The sequence below is a fragment of the Triturus cristatus genome, chromosome 6 (genome assembly GCF_964204655.1).
Source record: "Triturus cristatus chromosome 6, aTriCri1.1, whole genome shotgun sequence".
NCBI classification, from domain to species: Eukaryota; Metazoa; Chordata; class Amphibia; order Caudata; family Salamandridae; genus Triturus; species Triturus cristatus.
The window spans coordinates 1,886,941,295-1,886,962,663 of NC_140589.1; the positions used below are offsets into that span (position 1 = coordinate 1,886,941,295).

The 21,369-nt window shown below is 44.1% G+C and overlaps 1 protein-coding gene across 1 annotated transcript; it reads right to left on the reverse strand.

Annotated features, from left to right (window-relative positions):
• Nucleotides 1-745: 745 nt before the first annotated feature.
• On the reverse strand, nt 746-1,693 carry LOC146822304 (olfactory receptor 2D3-like). The gene has a single exon (XM_085610030.1). The coding sequence runs from the start codon at nt 1,625-1,627 to the stop codon at nt 746-748; it is 882 nt and encodes a 293-aa protein (XP_085466156.1). The 5' UTR covers nt 1,628-1,693.
• Between the last annotated feature and the right edge of the window lie 19,676 nt (nt 1,694-21,369).

Below are 21,369 nucleotides of genomic sequence, written 5' to 3' on the forward strand. Positions count from 1 at the left end.
AAAATAATATACTATACATCAATACTTTATTATGGCTTAGATATTTGGTACCATCCATATACAGCCATCGATATTAGGGACTCACAACTTGTAGAATGTATGCCTTAGAACAGAACTAATAAGTGGCAACATTGTCTCTATATATGAGAAAGTATGTAGATGTTGTCAAGCAGCATAAATCATGTTCCCTTCATAACTAGGAGAGCATTTATGGTCTAGACTCCCATCCTGCAGCTTCACAGAGCCATACCCCAGAACCCCAAAACCCCATAATCTTTCACACCCATTGGTTATGAAAACATCCTCCACGCGGCTCATTCTACACCCTGGCTCCTCTCCTTACCATAAAATGCAAAAATGAATGTGTTTGGAGAGGCTTTTGAAGTCTTCCATCTTTTCTAACCCCTTTCCCAGTTCCAACACCAGCATATTGAAAATATTTTTTGACCATTATGGATATCCTTGCTGTGATAATAGCTGACCACATTATTTGGACCTAACATCTAAGAGTCAACATGTTTTCAAGGTCATTCATTAATGTCACAATGCTTTCAATGATGTGTTTTAACCCCTGTGAGTCCCAACGAGAATGATATGACACCCTTCTCTTAATATTATTTGTCAAAAACTGATAGTGACTACTGCAAAAATGTTTTACTTCTGTTTTTTGTGTTTGTTCCCATATTCTCCGCGGGGTGTTGGAGTACTCTAATTCTTTAAATGGAATCTTTACAGCAAGCACTAACTACATGTAAATTATTTTTTGCGTAATAATCCTGCATAAAACATTATTAAGAACCATCTTAACATCTTTGTTTCTCATACTGTAGATTATGGGATTCAGCATTGGTGGGGTCACTGTGTAAAATACGGACACCATTTTTTCCAGACTAGCAGAGTCTTTAGACACCGGTTTCAAGTACACGAAGATGGCAGTGCCATAGAAGATGGTGACAACAATCAGATGAGAGGCACAGGTGGAAAAGGCTTTACATCTGCCCCCAGAGGATCGGATTCCTACAATGGTGAAAATGATGTGGATGTAAGACATAAAGGTGAAAATGCATGGCATCAGTAACACAAAGTCCCCAACAGAGAAGATCACCATCTTAGCGATAAAAGCAACCGCACATGCCATCTTTATGAGAGTTGTGGCTTCACAAAAGAAATGCAAAATAACATTGTTACCACAAAGAGGCAACTGTAGTGTGAAAACTGTGTCTAGGAGTGCCACTAAGCATCCACTTGCCCAGCAGGAGCCTGCTAATATAATGCATACTGATTTTTTAATAATATGTGCGTAACGCAAGGGAAACAAGATGGCTACATATCTATCATATGCCATAACCACTAGAAGTACACTTTCTGCACTGCCCAAGAAAAGGTAAGTGTACATTTGAGCTGCACATCCAGAGAAACTCATTCTTCTTGAGGCAATGAGTTGGTTCAACAAATTAGGGATAACTGCCATTGAGTAGCAGATGTCAATAAAGGAGAGATTAGCCAGGAAGTAGTACATAGGAGTATGAAGGCGAGGCTCACAAACACAGACAGTGATAAGGAAAATGTTTCTAATGACTGTGATCATGTACATCACTAAGAATAACATGAAGAGAATGACCTGCATACTGTGGTCCTCAGATAGTCCCAGTAGCAGGAACTCTGTTACTGAACTCCCATTTCACTTCTCCATTAAGCCACCACTCTTTGTCTGTTGACATAAAGAAAATAAAAAGTGAGGACCGCTATGATGAATAAGGATCACAAATCAGCTGCTGCAGAAAATGGCCCTGCTTTACTTCCAGATTATTTATATGTGCTTCTCTTTTGTAATTATAAATATAATGTCCTCACCCGCTTCCTTCAGGAGCAATTTAATAAAATAAAGGTGTTAAAGGGCGAAAGAAAATGTTTGATGATCCCACTCAGAGTGCTGCAAAGATGCCACTCCAGCAGTGGATTTGAAATACAAGGACATATTCCTTATTTCAGAGGATAGCTAATTCAAGATCTGGGGGCAACAGCAGAAAAATCTCTGTCATTCTTTGGTGAAAGCGTGTAATTGGAGACTAAGAGCACCAACTGTTCTCAACACCAAATATGGCATTTCAGAGAATATAAAAAATGGTGTTTACAAAGAAAGAATAATATCAGTTTAGAATACAGACTTCTACCATGAATGGATGTGATCTGTTACAGCCAGCCAGTATGGAGATTGTCTGGTTAATGAGATCTGGTCCCTTCTTCTGAGGTCAGCAATCTGGCAAATTTTGGCATTTGTCCACTCTTTGGAAAGTTTGGATATAGAAAGAAAGGAAAAAAGAGTAGAACATTCATTGTAATCTATTCTGAAATTTACAACCCAGAATTAGGACATTGTGGGTAGTTGAAAAAGAAAGAAAGAATACAAGAAAGCTTAAAATTACAAAGAAAGAAAGAATCACAATGGGTGGCAAGAGGAAAATGAATACTATGATTAAGATGGAATGAAAAGCAATTAACAGAAAGGAGGTAATGATAGTGTTAAGCACAAAAGAACCACACAAAAAGAATACTGAAAAGTGCAGATCGCATTGATTCCAGCACTGACAGAAGCAAGAAAATCAATACCATCATCAAAGATTTCACCACACCTCCTGCCACCTCTAGCAATATTGCCCCCCTAAAAAGATATTTGCAACAAGCTCTTGGAATTGTTCTGTAACAAGATTACCTCCATATAAAGCAATTTCAACCATCAACTGTCCTTCACCACCATCGCTACACAACTTCTTATCACAGCTGATAAATAAACCCTGACCTCATTACCTGGCATCACCACCGTCAAAGTCGCTGCTACCATGAAAACCATTCACTCGGGGGCTCCCTCTTATCCTTGCCCCACCATCCCTTTGTTAATGGCCTACTGAACAGCAAAGCACTAACCCTCATCCTCAACACCTCCATTGACTCAGCCGCATTCCCAGACACTTGGAAGCATTCCAACACCATGCCTCAACCAAAGGAACCATTCACCGATTCACCCACTCTTTCCAACTATGAATGCATATCCCTCTACCATAAGAAGCAAGGGTCGTAAGGAAACTCCTCAATTGATGCCTCATTGACCACCAGCTCCTCAACACCACTTAGTCTGGATTCAAGCCCAGCCACAGTACAGAAACACCACAGACATCAACATGATCCTTGACACCCCTTCTTCATCAGGGACATGCATGAAGTTAGCATTCTAAGACCCGGTCTTCTCTGGATCTGCTCCTTCTTAACTGATAGAACACCGGCTGTTAGCCTGCCACCTTAATCCTCTGAAGCCCACAAACTCATCTGTGGATCAGCCACACCTTCTTCAATGCACACATGCTCTTTCTCTGTTCAATGAGAGTCCTAATAAAAGAAGCACGTTCATTGCCTGCATCATCAAAGTTGCTAACTGGATGAAAGGCAACTGCCTCTAGCTTAATGCTGTCACCAAGAGACTCCAACAGGTGGCTGGCCGAACTCAGCCCCACACCCACACCTAGAACACATGCCTGGATCCTCAGAATAATTATCTACAGCAAACTGGCCCTGATCGCACACGTCAGCGCCATCACCAACAAGTTAAACAATGGGAACACTCTACGACAGGACCACACAGAAACTGAGTAGAAGACTTCAAACTATTCAGAACTCAGCAGCCAGACTCAACACAGAACTTGCATCATACCACACCTGAAGGAACTACACTGGCTTCCGATACACAAACATGCCAGAATAAAAGTCTCACACACACATAAAAGGTACCACACAACTCAGGCCCCCCTACCCAGACACTTCCGCTCTGCAGAGCTCCTACTCTCACACATCCCTTGCATAAACAGAACTAGATCAGGATGATGAGCATACACGAACATCAATCCTAATGCATGGAACAACCTCCCAATCCACATCAGAGACTCCTCCTTTCTTCTTAAATTCCACTGGAAGCAGGCGACCTGGCTTTTCAATTAAACAACCTACCATAGGCAGGGCAAGGCGTACACACCTGTGCAACCCTGTGACATATGCCTTTGAATGTCATGTCCTGCTAATTATATAGTAGGCATTATGTGTTTTAGTGGCTCTATCAAAATGTTTTTCTCCATGACACACTGTGGTAACTCTAGGCACTGTAGTAGCCCTTCTTGGAATGCTGTGGTTATTCTAGATTGACGAGAATTATGGGAGCTGTTGAAATTCGCTCTTCATGCCTTATTGTGAGCATTTTAGTTGTTAAGAAGTCATATCTAACATAACAATTATTTACATTTTGTGACCATTCAAAGATTATGATGGCCCTCTTTAGCTTGTGGACATTCAATGCATTATGCATTATTGTAAGACTAGCGTAAGGTGGCTTTCGTTGGCATACTGTGGAAATACTGTGGAAATTGTAGACATTATGTTTGCGATCCCTGACATAACAATGGCTCTAGCATCAGCTGATTATGCTTTGCAGGCCCTGTCTGGGGTTGCTGGTGCTTCCTTTCAGAGGGGGACTCACCTGTCATTTTAGGTTAGCCTGTTCCCATGAGGAGCAGGGCCAGTAATAATTTTGACAAGGTGGGCCTTTGTCTAGTGTGGCACAATGGGTGATACACAATTGGTTGGAATGCCACCCAAAGCGATTAGCAGAACTTACACACTTTACAACCATTCATCCTATCACCGACTGTGTGTTTTATTTAATGCCTGGAAATGGGTCTCTTGCTCGCTGAGGCACAGGATCCAATCCATACCTAACTGGTGGGGTCTATGAAAGCTGAGTCTGCTCCGGGGATGCATATGGTAATTTCTAGAGAGGGTCCCCTTTGGCAATTCAGAAAGGTTTTTTCCCGTGATGAGTAGGGCTTGTACTGATTAGCATAAAACCGGCCTTTGTCTAGAATGGTAAATTAGCTGAAGAATGATGGGTTAGAATGCTACCCAAGGAATTTCCAGCAGTTAGAATACTTGCAAGCATTCCTCCCATTAACATTTGTGTATTACTCTTTGCTCATTGCCAGCTCTTACCCTTACTATTGTAATACCGGAAACAGCACTGGCATCCCCAGGCAAATGACAGCTTTCTAGGCCTTCATAAGTTAGTATTTTTCACCCAGACTAGAGGATTAACTAAAAATGAGACGCTGGCATTTTGGAGACAAACATTCCTTCAAACTTTTGTGGACACGGCATTTATTGATCCGTAAGGAAAAACGAGGCATTTCCAACAAAATGTGCTCTCTCTTCAGGAAAAGTGAAGCTGGTGTTTGGGGACAAAACGATTGCCTTGTATACTATATTTTAATTGGCTTTTTAAGTGAAATTAAATCATGAGCTGGGGCCACTTATTTTTTAAAGTATTACCTTGGTCCCAAAAAGCTCTTGCAGTTGCCATGTTATTTTATATTTGTAGCCAAAGGGTGGGTATTTAAATGAGCCCAAAGGACAACCATGCCCTAACCACTGCTTCCATATGAGTGTTTAAGTTTTGCAGCGATTGGTTCTGCTGCTACTTTGTATAAGTGGGCGTTACCTTGTGACTTCTACTTGTGTTTAATTAGTTCATAGACTTTTTAATTTTGCTTAAATTTCTTGGAATTGTTAAACTTCAGTTTGTTTCTACTCGAGTAGTAAGCAGCGCTTGAGAGACGTTCCCACTTAGATCCACCCTGGCCTGCCATTTTGCTGTAGTTCACCACCACTCCATTTTAGTCCCTCTCCTTGGGTGGCATTCTAGTTGTTTCTCTGACATGCTATGTACAAGTCACAGGATTCATATGAATGTGCCTGCAGTGTAAAGGTACAGTGGGTGAACTCAGCCACAAAGTTGCACACAAGGCAAGGCTGTACGCGCTAATTCACTGCTGGATTCTGCCCAGTGCCACGTCATGCTGCAGGTTTGAAGGGGCCTTCACAGGTAAGACACACACACCTGTGTTAGAGTTGTGACTCTTTATTAAACTAATTCTCTCCATGCAAAGTTTTAGTCCCTTCTATGTAGTTATTAATAAAACTCTACCACAGCAATTATCTTCTGCAAAGGTCTTTTTTTGTGGGTTTTAATTATTACAAGGTGGTCAATAAAAGTTATTTTTCAAATAAAGACCTGATATCAAAATATACTATTGATATTGCCTGCCTCACTGAAACATGACAAAAAATGGCTGTGGACACGTAATTAATAACTTAACACTCACAGTTTACACCACATTCTAAGTCCATAGTGCCCACACATAGAATGGGGGGGTACCATCATTGTCAATATTGCCTAAAATTTTGTAAAATGGACTAAAGCTTCTACTCTGTCCTAGAGACTTCCTCAATCAGAATTCCTACTCTAGGGCCAAATTGATCAAAGGATTGGATTGCCCTTGTATGACGCAAGGAATGTATCAAAATTGTACCCCTTCCCAATAGAGGTGCAACAAGGAGAAATGCATTTATTTCTCTTTGTTAGGTCTTGCCTAGCGACGCAGCGTGAAAGTGCCGTCGCTAGCGAGATCTATTGTTACCAACTTGCTTCGGAAGGAAGACAGGAGATGTACACGCGCAGGATGGACTGCAATTGTGAATGCACCCGTGAACATGCAGGTACAGACACGCGATGTGAAAAAATCTCCTGTCCCCCTTCCATCCTCGCAACCCTCATGCAATTTTACACCTACAGCATGCCTCACCACACTAACCGGCTCTTGTGGGCACTCTGTGCTGCTCTTCGGCTGGTCTCGCATCTTCAGCCAGTCTTTCAAGTACAGCTAAGTCCGCACGCACCGCCACTGGGCACGAGCCGCAGACAACGCACCGCCAGGCTGACTCGTTACGTTAGAATGCGGGTGAAACGTTCTAAGTACCACGCATGCGTGGGCAGCTCTCATGCCGGGCTGACTCGATACTTAGAATGCAGGTGAAAAGTTCCAGGTACCGCACATGCGCAGGCAGCCCTCACCCTCCCAGGTCTCCTCCCCGGCCCGGATGTGGAGCTGCTTTCCAAAGAGGTGCAGGGCGCATGGGGCTCCAGCAGTGCTCGTCACCTCACAGCTCTCTCTGACAGCCCCACCGAGCCGCAGCCATGTCGGACCAGGCCCCCTTGGGTTGGTGTGGCATGTTTTCCCTCTTGGGTGGGTGTGGTGTGTTTCCTGTCATGGGTGGGTGTGGCGTGTTTCCCCTCCTGGGTGGGTGTGACGCATTTCCCTTCTTGGGTGGGGGTGGCGTGTGTCACCTTTTGGGTGTGTCTGGTGTGTTTCCCATCTTGGGTGGATCTGGCGTATTCCCTCTCTTGGGTGGGTGGGAGTGTTTCTTCTCTCTGTGGCTTGTTGTAACTCTACCCATATGTCATTTCTTTCTTGAGACCGCTCTCTGCATGGAACAGGTGCTGCTAGCAAGGTGCTGGCCTCAGGGACCTAACGTAAAATTATGCCCCCAACAACCCCCCCACCTCACCCCCCACACACACACCTACAGAATATGATGATGACCGCCCATAAGTATCTCAGATATTCATTCGGCTTGGGCAGAATTAGGGCCGGCTGAAGGGCTTGATGGTCCCTGAATCGCTGGGGCCCCCTTGCACCGCAGGTGCTGCAGGGGCCAGCGTTACGCCCCCGACTGCCTCCTCCTCCGGACAGCAGAGCTCCACAGACAGAGCAGCCGCCGTCTGCAGCGTCTGGCTGCACCGGAGGGACTGACCCCCACCGTGAGCCGGCACACTTCCGAGTCCCGGGCTGAGACGCCTACGTAACTTGAGCATCCAGGGACGTGGAAAGGCGTGCTGTAGGAACTGAAGGCCGCACTTTGTGGAGAGGGGGAGTGCAGTGTGTGCTTGGGTCTGCGGAGACAGTGGATTAGAGAGGGATGGTACAATGATGGCTCAGAAAGGCTGTAATAACACAATGGACCAGAAGGTGATGATGTGAAATGCAAACTGCATGCACCTCTGAACACACCAGCAAGGACGTCTATGCAGCATCTTCCAATGGGCCCTTCTGCTAGCTCACGTGACGCCAACAGTGTCAATTCATCACAATCAAATAGTGAGAGGAATATCACACAGCCTGTGACGTCCCACTGATGAGATCACAGGAAGTGAGAACATACGACCCGTCACAGGAAGAGACAATGCACAATCCTTCGAACCTAGTAAAGGGCCCTGGTTATAATTGGGACTTAAAAAAACAACCATTTATGTAATACTCAGCAGAAATAGGGCTACCCCTACTTGACAATCCATAACAATACCACATATTCAATGAATCCTGGCTAGTGTGTGATCTGTCATGGAGTCACAGCTGGGAACGGAGCCTTCCTTGGTGAGGGCCGGACTGTGTCCTTTTCAGCTCCTTTGTCCATGGGAGAAAGATATTTAATCGATCTTTAAAAAGTCCTTGCTGTGTATTTTAGGTCGAGCCTGGGCAGCACATGCTCTGCTCTGTGAGGCGTACTGTAGTCAGGCAGAGACTTGAAGCTCCGCCCACTCTCCGCCCACTCTCCGCCCATATTTTTCATGTGCTTGTGTCATTGTCCACTGTAGACTATGGCTGTTCTTTGCTCAATAGGCTTAGTAGTCCCTCCTTAGTACCACCTTGTCTCAATTTCTAACATCCCATGGCGACACCCCCTGTTACGAGTGTTGTTACTTGGTAGGCTTTGCTTTAATTACAGCCTCCGAGCACAGCAGGCAGGACATGCTCTCTCCTAATGCTTTAAAAAAAAAATTATAGCATGGGCGCTGTCATTTGCAATGCAATCGGTCTCACATTTGCGAGAGTTTAAGCTATTGGCATTGTAAATGACAATGCCTTTTATTTATCTGTTTAAAAAACAACACATAAATAAAAGGCTTGTCATTTACAATGCCAATAGCTCAAACTCTTGTAAATGCGAGACCTATTGCATTGCAGATGCCTGTTTTTAAATCCTGTATTCTGCAGCACATTTAGAAAGATGAAAAGGCTCTAAGGATTGTTTTTGTGCAGGAAGATGCCCCTTCCTGCTTAAAATCAATCCTGCTTGCAATGCAGGCACCCTTACACCATGGTGCAAGGATGCCTGCACTTCCACCGGACATCACATAGTGATCCAGAGCAGAGAGAGCAGGGCTGCACCACATATTAGTAAATATAGCACATTTGTGCTCTCTCTATTTGATGCAGCACAGCATGTTGTCTTTCTGGATTCTGCTTACCAAATCTCAGTAAATCTGGGTCCTGGTCCTTCCCCCACTTACCTACTCGAGTCTAAGCAGTTCTTCCTTTAGACTTGTGAATCCTGCTTTTCAGCATCAAGATGCCTGCAGGATGAAAATCTGTGCTTTCTAAAAACCTACCATATATATAAATCTGTGCTTGATTAATGTAAAGGCAGTTCATGATCTATATTGGTAACAAAACTGTGTGGAATTATCATTGGTATAACCTTATGAATATCTCTACTGTCTAAACTTGTGTCCTAGCTCTCATGTCCGAGACCCATAAGACGTGTGTCACCTGACTAAGAGCTATGGGTCTGGCTAATATCATGTTTCCCATCCAGCCTCCTCCAGGGAATTCCACAGTAAGATAAACATGAATGTGATGAGGCAGTATGTGAATATAAATGAAATGGAAGTTAAAAATGAGGAAACATGCAGCCTTGATCATGCCACCTCACATAGCCACAATAGGTGGCTTGCCATTCAGCTTTTCTTTAGAGAAATTGTACTGAACACTATCCTGTTTTGCTGACATTTCTTAAAGGTTTACCTACCAGAGAGCCACAACCCAGTATTTCTGAGAAGGATCAGGCTTGCCTAAGACAATAACAAAGTAAGTCATTTTTGCCTGAATGTTAAGGAACTTCCTGTAAGACCCAGGCATGTTAATGCAATGTGTTTAAAACAGTGCTGTAAAATGTACAGTGCAGCCCTATTTGTTTAGAATATTCTTGGATAGATGACCTCCTAACATCCCTGGAGAAAATCAGCCTCTTTCATGCAAGGGTATGGAAGACTACTGTGTACTGTGTAAAGTGTATTTTTTACAAAACTCCCCCAACCAGTCAACCCAGTTGAACCCTTTGAAATCAGGGCAGGCGTGCTTTCTGTGTTTGCTTACTTCATTGTCTGGGTGGAATTATAACACACAAAATGTAAAGTGTCTCTGGGCTAAGAATTTCTAGGTCTGCAAACTCTAGATCCAATAATGCTCTGTGCAGGGACACCATACCTCAGTTTGTCACAATAGGGGCTGAGGCCTGAGGGCAGCAGCATTGGCTCGCCCCTCGCCCCACGACACCTGCACCAGCACAGGGGGAGCAGACACAGGTCCCTCTCGACGGACAAAAGCCTGCCCTTAACCCCAGGGCCCTTACAACAACTGCCAGCCACCACAGCCCTTTCCCTGCTACTTTGGTTTTCTAAACAGAATGGGGAAAATGCATGCCAAAGGACCATGTATGTGTGGCTCTGTGCAGTTATTCCAGGGATACAATCTGAAATAACCATTTTGGGGGCAGAGCTGGCAATCAAAAATGTAGATTCAGGATCTCAATCAAACTTGTAAAAGGGCCATAATATCCTTTGAGATATAATTAAAAGTTGGAGCTATTCACTTTTTCTGCCACATTCCATGAAAGCAAGTGCTGATTTGATTTTAAATGCCATAGTTCATCACTTTGATTACGGAAACCTGCTGGTTCCAAACCTGTTAGTTATTTCAATATACTTTTGAAGATGGCAGGGCCCTCTCTAACTGAGATTGTCAGGCCGGTGGTGCTACTGCTGATAATGGCAGCATCATTGATCAATCTGCATCAAGTGTATGCCCATCACTTCCCACTGTGCCTAAAAGTGCCTAGAGATGGTATGAGTTGCAGATCCTTGGAAGGCATGGAGGTGTGTCCCTTTTCTCACGACTTCTCGCATCCCTCTACCCACCATATCCCTTTGCATTGGAAATTATTTTAAGTATAAATGAGAATAAACTGTTTTTAAAGTATGCTTCATGCCACACATCTGCTGCCACAAGCTCTGTTAGGGCTGTATCTTATCTTTACAATACGTAATGTTAGCCAATCAACTAACTTCAAAAGAATAGGGGGAGGCCCTGGTTGAAACCAATGTGGAATGTTACATTTACCCCAAGTGTACCCTTAGTTTCACTTACTGAGCTGCAGGAGCAGCTATCAGTAGGTGTTGGAATTGTGTTGCAGATTCTGCAAGCTACTAAAACCTCATCCTGAGAACACCAAGAGTGGCCAGTGTGAAAGGGTTGGGGACAGTGGGAGATTTGAACTGGTCTAGGCGGGATCGGGGCACACCTCATCAGAACGGGCTGGGGGGACACTTCGTCAAGACCGGTTGGGTGGACACTTCGCTGGGACGGGTTGGGAGAACACTTCATCAGGATGGGTTGGGGGACACTTCGTCAGGACACTTCATCAGGACTTGTTGGAGGACACTTCATCAGGACTGATGGGGGAACACTTCATCAGGATAGGTTGGGGGACACTGCATCAGGTCAGATGGGGTTACACTTATTCAAGACGGGTTGGGGACACTTCATCCGGATGGATGGGGAAACACTTAATCAGGACTGGTAGGGAGACACTTCATCAGGACGGGTAGGGGAACACTTCATCAGGATGGATGGGGAAACACTTAATCAGGACGGGTAGGGGGACACTTCATCAGGACGGGTAGGGGGACACTTCATCAGGACGGGTAGGGGGACACTTCATCCGGATGGATGGGGAAACACTTAATCAGGACGGTAGGGGGACCCTTCATCAGAACAGGTAGGGAACACTTCATCAGGACAGATGGGGGAACACTTCATCAGGAAGGGTTGGGGGACACTTCATCAGGCCGGATGGGGCAACACTTAATCAGGACAAGCTGGGTGACACTTCATCAGGGTGGATGGGGAAAACATAATCAGGACGGGTAGGGGTACACTTCAACAGGACAGATAGGAGAACACTTCATCAGGATGGGATGGGGGAAACTACATCAGGCCCGATGGGGGAACACCTAAGCAGCATGAGTTGGGGGACACTTCATCAGGATGGATGAGGAAACACATAATCAGGATCGGTTGAGGGCCACTTCATCAGGACACTTCGTCAGGATGTGTTGGGGACACTTCATCAGAACAGATGGGGGAACACTTCATAAGGACGGGTCATGGAACACTTCATCAGGCCAGATGGGGGAACACCTAATCAGGACAGATAGGGAAACACTAAATCAGGATGAGTTGGGGGACACTTAATCAGGATGGATGGGAAAACACTTGATCAGGATGGGTTGTGGGACACTACATCAGGATGTGTTTGGGGACACTTGATCAGGTTGGATGGGGGAACACTTAATCAGGGAAAGTTGGGGGACAGTCCATCAGGATGGATGGGGATACACTTCATCAGGACGGGTAGGGGGACACTTCATCAGGACGGGTAGGGGGACACTTCATCAGGATGGTTGGGGAAATACTTAATCAGGACAGATGGGGGGACACTTCATCAGGACGGGTAGGGATCACTTCATCAGTACAGATGGAGAACACTTCATCAGGCCGGATGGGATAACACTTAATCAGGACAGGTTGGGGGACACTTCAGCAGGATGGATGGGGAAACACTTAGTCAGGACGGGTTGAGGGGTGCTTCATCAGGACACTTTATCAGGATGTTTTGGGGACACTTCATCAGGACAGATGGGGAACACTTCATCAGGACGGGTCGGGGGACACTTCATCAGACAAGGTGGGGGAACACCTAATCAGGACGGATGGGGAAACACTTAATCAGGACAGGTAGGGGGACTCTTAATCAGGATGGATGGGGAAACACTTGATCAGGATGGGTTGTGGGACACTACATCAGGATGTGTTGGGGGACACTTGATCAGGTCGGATGGGGGAACACTTAATCCGGGCAGGTTGGGGGACAGTCCATCAGGATGGATGGGGAAACACTTCATCCGGACGGGTAGGGGGACACTTCATCAGGATGGGTAGGGGGACACTTCATCAGGATGGTTGGGGAAATACTTAATCAGGACTGGTAGGGGGACACTTCATCAGGACGGGTAGGGAACACTTCATCAGGACAGATGGGATAACACTTAATCAGGACAGGTTGGGGGATACTTCAGCAGGATGGATGGGGAAACACTTAATCAGGACAGGTTGAGGGACGCTTCATCAGGACACTTCATCAGGATGGGTTGGGGAACACTTCAGCAGGCCATATGGGGGAACACCTAATGAGGACAGATGGGGAAACACTTAATCAGGACGAGTAGGGGGACACTTCATCAGGATGGATGGTAAAACACTTAATCAGAACAGGTTGTGGGACACTTCATCAGGATGGATGGGGAAATACTTAATCAGGACGGGTTGTGGGACACTTCATCGGGACACTTCATCAGGATGTGTTGGGGGACACTTCATCAGGACAGAAGGGGAAACAGTTCATCAGGATAGGTTGGAGGACACTTCATCAGGACGGATGGGGGAACACTTAATCAGGACGGGTTGGGGGACACTTCATCAGGACGGATGGGGGAACACTTAATCAGGATGGGTTGGGGACACTTCATCAGGACGGATGGGGAACACTCAATCAGGACAGGTTGGGGAATGCTTTTTAAAAAAATATTACTTATTCAATCATATACAATAAATGGTATCTTGACAGTTGTTCCTGTTAATTACAATATAAACAGATCCATGCAAAAGGAGCTATCATAAACCATGGCATACAAAAGTAAAGGACGATTTCCATTACACAATGTCAGATCATCACATGTTGAATAGTCACTTGGACACATTGACCCACAACCTGCAAACTCCCACTCTCCTATGTACATAGTGTCTCATAAACAATAGTAACACCTGTGTAATCTATTCATCCCACACCAGTCGGGACTATGCCAGCAAGGGTTAGGGCAAGGTCACTGGGGTCCAGACTCTATCAATATGTGACCAAAGATCCTCACAATTCTTGCCTTTGGCATCATCACTCAGCAAACATTCTGTAAACAGTTGCCACATGGATAATATAGCATTGATATCCCCCTGGACTGAGAACCATCAGCTAAGGGACACAGTTGGGATGACTCTTTCTTTGATGCCACACAAAGCACAAAATGATAAATATTTGCATTTTAGTTCCTGTGCATAAGAAAAGAGTGCACCAGAACGGACTAAAAAGTCAACAGCATTCCTCATTAACTCTGAAGATTGTAAAGATGCTTTCAGCATACCATCTAACAAGTAGCAAGGATCTCTTACAGGGAAGTACTTCAGCTCAGGCATTTATTTTGACAGGTCATCACACAACTTTTTTATATAAGTAGCTGAATCACTGCAAATGCAAACAACATCACTCCAATCTTTGTTGAACTTGTGTTTTTTGCAGAGCATTCCAAGTGACACTGTGATTCGTGTTTACCAAAAGTGTGGTGTCATGTTTTTACAACTATCCCAGATGCTTGGTGATAGCGCTCTATTCACATGTCATTTACTTGTCAATATACCTTGTATTGAATGTTTAAAGCCTGAGGTGTTAGCAATTCGCCTACTATCAATTCTGACTCACTAGAAACTTGGGTCTGATGTATTAAGGTTTTTCGCACATATTAGGAAAGATCCTATGAAACCAGCCATTTTACCTATCAGTGAAAGAATAAAACGCAGCCAAAATATCAAATATGATTTTGCTATTTCCTGATTCTCTATGTTTTATAAAATAATTCAAAAATACCTAAAACATGTTTCTAAACCCTGCATCTCTAGACCAAAGACCACGAAACTGAAAAAAAGAAAAAGGAAGAAGAAACAACATTTTAGTGGCTTCCTTAAAGAACAAAACTCAAGCAGAATAATGTTAGCCCAGACTTTTTTACTGCTAGATTTTATAACAAAGTTACATTGTATTGGCCCCTACAGGAAGTTAAAAATGACTCTTTCACTCTCTTTTTCCTTTCTTTATATGGCATTTAGTTTGTGGCTGTGCGGGTGTTTTTTTTAGTGTTTATATGTTTTCACTGGTGAGGGCTATTTCTCTTTTAGTGGGGTTTTATCAGTTATTATAGGTTTAAACTTAAAACCGGACAGCCTATTTATGCCTCATGGAACCACTACCCCCTGGGGCTAATATCAATGTTAAGCTGGTTGCACAGATCCCTCATGCTACCAGACTACCACCTCCCTGGGGCTATAAATAAAAATTATATAGGGGGGCCACGCAGATGCCCCAGGCCTTGGGTGCCACCACCTCCCCAGGCCAAATACTTTTTTTTTTAAAAGGGAGGGGGCCACGTGGCCCCCTCCCGGGCCATATGCAGCCCCGGGGACCATCACCTCTCTGGGGCTGGCCCATGCAGATCAAAGAATTGGGGTCGCGTGGCCCCCCTCCTGGAGCCATGTATGGCTCTAGGGACCGCGACCCCCCAGGTCATGCTCCTGCTATGTCACGGAGTGCCCAACCCAGGACAAAGCTGTTTGCTTTTGCTTGGCGGGAGCTTTAACATCTTCCGAAAGCAAAAGCAAACACTCCACTTCTAAAAAGTGGGAGCTGTCAAAATGATCCCACTTGCTGGAGGTGGAGTTTCCATCTCTTTCCCTGTCTGCAGATATTCGGGCAGGGAAAAAGATGAAAGAATTGCTCTTGCACGCAGGGAGCAGCTCCCTGTGTGCAAGAGCATTGTCGCCTCTTGCAGGAGGCGGGAGCTTGCTGGATCAGTGGGGGCATTGAGGCTCTCCCCGCAGTCCCCAACATGCACACTGGGTGGCCTGGGTGGGATCAGGGCACACTGGGAGATGTGGCCAGGCCCTTGTGCCGAAATCAGTCCGGGGAAGGGGGGAGTGCGGTCCTCCTTTCCCATTAAATTGTGCTTGTGCATCGCATTGAGAGTATGTTGCATACAGTGGGTGATTTCCCTTGCTCACCTGTATAGATAAGCCTTGCATAGCCATATATTCCTGGCACACATGTGTGTTACTTTCCCTTTTTTTTTTATTCATATTTAACTTTATTAGTCACATAAAAAGAAAATATCATTTTGTCTTCTACAAGCATAAAAAAAAACAAGTCAAAAAAGGCATTTTTAGATTACATTAGATACAATTACAATAAACTCTCCATGCTCTGTGGGCTATAACCATTCTCAATACCAGTTCCATACACCTGCTGCACAGACTATATCCATTCTTCACCATGTACATCACCATTCCATGGTCCATGACCACCGTATTTCATGCTTTGCAACAAATGCGTTTAAAATGCATACCTGTACAACATATGTAATACAGTACCTTGACCTTTACAACACATTGTTGTACATCATTCTACCTTTACAATGCATTTGTCATTGAAGAGACTCTTATCTTTACATGTATACACTCAATCGTACACATACACACACATATATATGTGCACTTACATACACATGCAGAAATACACGTACACACACATATATAATACTGTTTTTGTTCAGAGTTGAGTGCCTCCTAAACTTCCCTTAGATTTAGATTTATTATATTTTTATTTACCCATGTCGAAATGTACACCCACATATGTGCATATACACATAGTTATATTTTTCTTGAACCCTCTACTCTCTGTGAACTTTACAAATCCTTTTTCTCCCTTTACTTCTACTCTTCTCCACTGCATTCTATGCTTCACTGTATACCACTGCATTCTACAGCATTCTATTCTATAACAGTCTGCCTCTCCACTCTATGCCATTCTTCTCTATGCCACTTCACTCTTTGCCATCCCACTGTATGCCACTCTATCCCACTTCACGCCATACAATGCCACTGTACACCACTTCACTCTATACTATTTCACTCTAATCCAATCTACTCTATGGCCCTACACTCCATTCTATTCCATGCTACTCCACTCTACTCTACTCCACTCTATGTCACTCTACTCCACAGCAGTCCACTCTACTCTACACTATGCTACGCCAGTCAAAGCCACTTCATACCTCTCCACTCTATGGCACACCACTCTTTGAAACTTCACTCCACTCTGCAACACTTTACTCCACTCTATTATGCCACTCCACGCCACTCCACTCTGAACTCTACACCACAACACTCCATTCTGACACTCTACAACACTTCACTCTTTAACACTCCACTCTATGCCCCTCCACTCTACAACAAGACACTCTACTCAAGTCTATGATCCTATGCTACCTCCACTCCACAACACTCTACCACACTTCACTTTACGCCATGCCACTCTACCACTCCACTCTATGCTATTCACTCTTTATTACTCCACTCCGCTCTTATCCACTCCACTCTACGACATTCCACTCAATTTTTAGACACTCTACAACACAAACTTTTAACGAAACTGAACAGCAGTCACGCTGGTGTTCAACATAGCTAAAAAACATTAGCAAAGACAATAGCTGTTGCATTGGTGAGACTTATTGGTTTTGCCATTGTTTGTTTCTTTGTGTAACCACTCAACAGTGCGTCTTTTTCAGCACGCTCCCTTGTAAACATCTCCCTCTTTGCTGTCCATCTTCTTGGCCTCAGTCACCATCCCTACTTCATCGTTGTCTGCGCTGATTGCCCTCACCCTCCCTTGTTTGCTGTGCTGTTCGCATAAAATAGATTATTTTTTTACTTTCAGCCATGTGGCACAGCAAACATTGACAAAGCCAATACCTCATGTAAGAGAGACCTATTGACTTTGCAAATGCCTGTTTTTAAGTGGCAAAACAATTATGGCATTTACAAAGAAAATACTTATCTGTATTGTAACACCACCATGGTAAACCCCGTGTTGTGCATGTTACATTCCACATCCACCCTCTATGCAGAACATCCCTTCTCCATATCTGCACTCAAACCCCATGACCACACTGTACATTTGCTCTCCATTCAGTTCATTCTATTTCCACTATCTGGGCTGCTTTCCACCAGCACATGCAACGTCCACCCATGCTCTCCACTCTGTACATCTGCCTCTCACCCTCCATCTGTGATCCCTGTACATTGTCTCAACACTGCATGTGCTCCCCCACCCTCAATGTACACTCTCCCTATGCAGGGGAATAGCTATCAGTAGTGCAGCTGATATAGTGTCAATGCATTCAGGGATAATAGGGGCCAGCTGCTGATTATGGCTATTTTTTACTATCTAAACCAGTGTCGAGGGGGCGTTTTTGGTTTTTAATTTGGGCGCCATAGGACTCTTATTATGCCTCTGTTATTAGGCCTTCTCCACTCTACAATTCATGAACAACTTTTTGTTTTCACCTTCCACATCTTCACTCCTACCTATATATTTATTCAAAGCCTGCTGCATACAACTTATGGCCCTTCTCCATTTTCCACAATCTACATCTACTCTCTACATCCATTGAGTCCTCTTCATCCCATTGTACGGCCTTCTTATACATCTTCACCCTATACCCAGACTGTACAAGTGTTCTCCACTCCCCAAGTCCCACTTCCACTTTGTACCATGTAGATTTGCTTTCCATTTTCATTCTTTGCAAACACTCCATCCTCTAGCTGAAAACATTCTGTCTCTGCATTACATCTGCCAGTTGCCCTGTACATCATTGGATCAATCTCTATATCTGCAGTCTACATTGCATACCCACATACACTGCCTGTCTCCTACATTCACTCTTCACCCTCCACCTCTGCTCTTTATCCTAAACATCTGTCCCTTACATTTCAATTGGGCTGTTGATGCAGTATTGGACCCGGATGTTGTGGTAGCAGCCCCCCCCCATGGATTTTTATCTTTTAGGGTGGACAGACCCATCAAGAGGGGAGGCGGGCTGGCTGTAATATATCGTGAGCAGTTTGGAGGTACTTTCTCCTCAGCTGCCTTCCCCCACTGTGAAGTGCTTCATTTTGCCCTAGAATTCAATTCGAAAAAACCTTTTAGGGGCATTCTTCTATATCGTCCCCAGGCTCAAGAGGTAGCTTTGTTAGCAAAGTAGACTCCCTTTTTGAACCCAGTTTTACAACAATTGAGTTTAAAATCCTCTGTGATTTTAATGTATTTCTAGAGGATATGGCTGATAAAGATACAGTCACTCTTCTAGATACTTTTGAGACTCTAGAATTATCACAGATGGTGCACAAGCCTACACATAAGGCTGGACATACACTCAAAGGGATATTCACCTCTATATTAAGCCTGACAGTAACAGATATCTACCCTCTCACTTAGTCAGATCATTCTATAATCTTATTTGAGAACTTGGTCCCAAAAGTACCAATGGTAATTGCTGTTACAGCACACCAAACTGCTTATAAAGCCTGGAACAAGATTGACGAGGCCATGCTTCAGACCCAACAGGATATGTCTCTGCCTACATTAAGTGCAAAGGCAGGTGTGCCATTCAGCGAATATAAAGACTGGCTAAATGAAGATTTTATGGCTACAGTATCTATTTATAAAAAGCAGGAAATCACAAACTACCCTCGGCTCCCTGGTTTACAGAGACTCTGCATCAGGAAAAACTAAAATGCTGCAGGTTAGAAAGATGTTGGAGAGTAAAATATGCTAAATTAGGTAAAACAAATTATAAGTCTGCATTGGTTAAATATAAAACCATGCTGATTACTGGAAAAGGGACTTTTTTTACAAGGCAGATTGAGAGAGCTATGAACTTAACTAAAGAACTATTTGGGGTTGTAGAGAAGCTCACCTCGCTTCCTAATAAAAAATCTACAAAGAGCAATCAATGCTTCTGTGATGAGATTGTTAACACATTCAGGAATAAAGTTAATGATATCTATGACTCCTTTGAGACCGCCCTCACACACAAGCCAGCCAAGGAATTTCCGAGAATTGATCCTGGAAAAAATATTCTTCACAGCTTTTCCCATGTATCCGGTGAGTTAGTGGAAAAACCTAAATTAATTCTGTATCCCCTTTGGACCCTTGTTCCCCTGCAATATTGTGGGATATAGGGAAGGAGGTGAGTCCTATTCTCATGGAAATATTTAATAACATGTTCACCTCGGGTATTTTTCCTGCTCTATGGAAGGATGCGTTGATCCTTCCACTGCTAAAAAACTCTAACCAGAACGCATCAAACACAAGCAATTACCATCTTATTGCCAGGCTGCCATTTCCAGCAACAATAGTGGAGAAAATCATGAATTATCTCAATTTGTCAAAGAAAATGATTTACTTGATTCCTCCCAATTCGGCTTTTGCCCAAAGCACAGTACGGAGACTGCCTTGATCAAGGCCACCGAGGAGATTAGGACAGTGATGGTTAGAGTGGATGCCGCTGCCCTTATCCTCTGTGATCTGTCGGCAGCTTTTTATACTGTTGACCATAATCTGCTGCAACTGCGTCTGGAAAAAATTAGGGGTTAAGGGTTTGACACTGTCCTTGCGATCGACTTTTTTTGACGGAAAGAAAACAAACAGTGAAGATGGATCAGTTTAAATCGACCCCTTATGTCTTACCTTGTGGGGTTCCACAGGGCTCGTCGCTTAGCCCATCCCTTTTTAACATCCATGTATCGGAACTGGCTTCTCTGATCCAGCATTTCAGCATCAATTTAACATCGTATGCCGCCAACACACAGATTGTGGTAGCTGCGTACAAAGATCAAGCCTTCCCTGCATTGCAGTTTCAAAACAGTCGGATGGTCAAGCATTGGCTTAAACTTGATTCAGAGAAAACCAAAATAGTGATCTTTGGCAATCTCCAACCGAGATGGGACGGCCTTTGGTCGCCTGTCGAGATGGGAGAATTGCCAAAACCAGTGGTAAAAGCGAAAAATCTCAGGGTACCGATTGACAACAAACTAAAATTCTCTCAGCAAACCAATGCTACTGTTTCTGCCACCTTTTATTTGATTAAGATACTGAAGAAGTCTCTTCCCTATATTCCATTGATTCCAGGAGGACCATTGTGACTCCACTTATGCTATCAAAATTAGACCTTCACAATGGACTTTATCTGACTATGCAGAAACAGCATTAAAAAAAACTGCAGATGGTACAAAATGCAGCTGCAAGACTCCTATTAAATCTGCCTAAATATGGAGATTTCACTGGCTTCCTGTGGCAAATCGTATCAAGTTCAAGATGCTATGCTTAGCCTATAAGGCCTTGAATAATATGGGGCTGGTGTTTCTGAAAAATATTTTTTCCTGGTATCATCCTGGCAGACAATTATGCTCTACTGGCGCCAGGATTATGATGGTTCCAAGGATTCGCCCCTCTAGCTGGGGAGGCCGAAGCATTGGTTATTGCACGGCCAAACTATGGAATACATTTCCAATGTATATCAGAGCTGCAAGCTCACTTTCCTTATTTAGAAAGGGTCTTAAAACATGCTTATTCCAGAACTTGGTTCTTGACATTTTG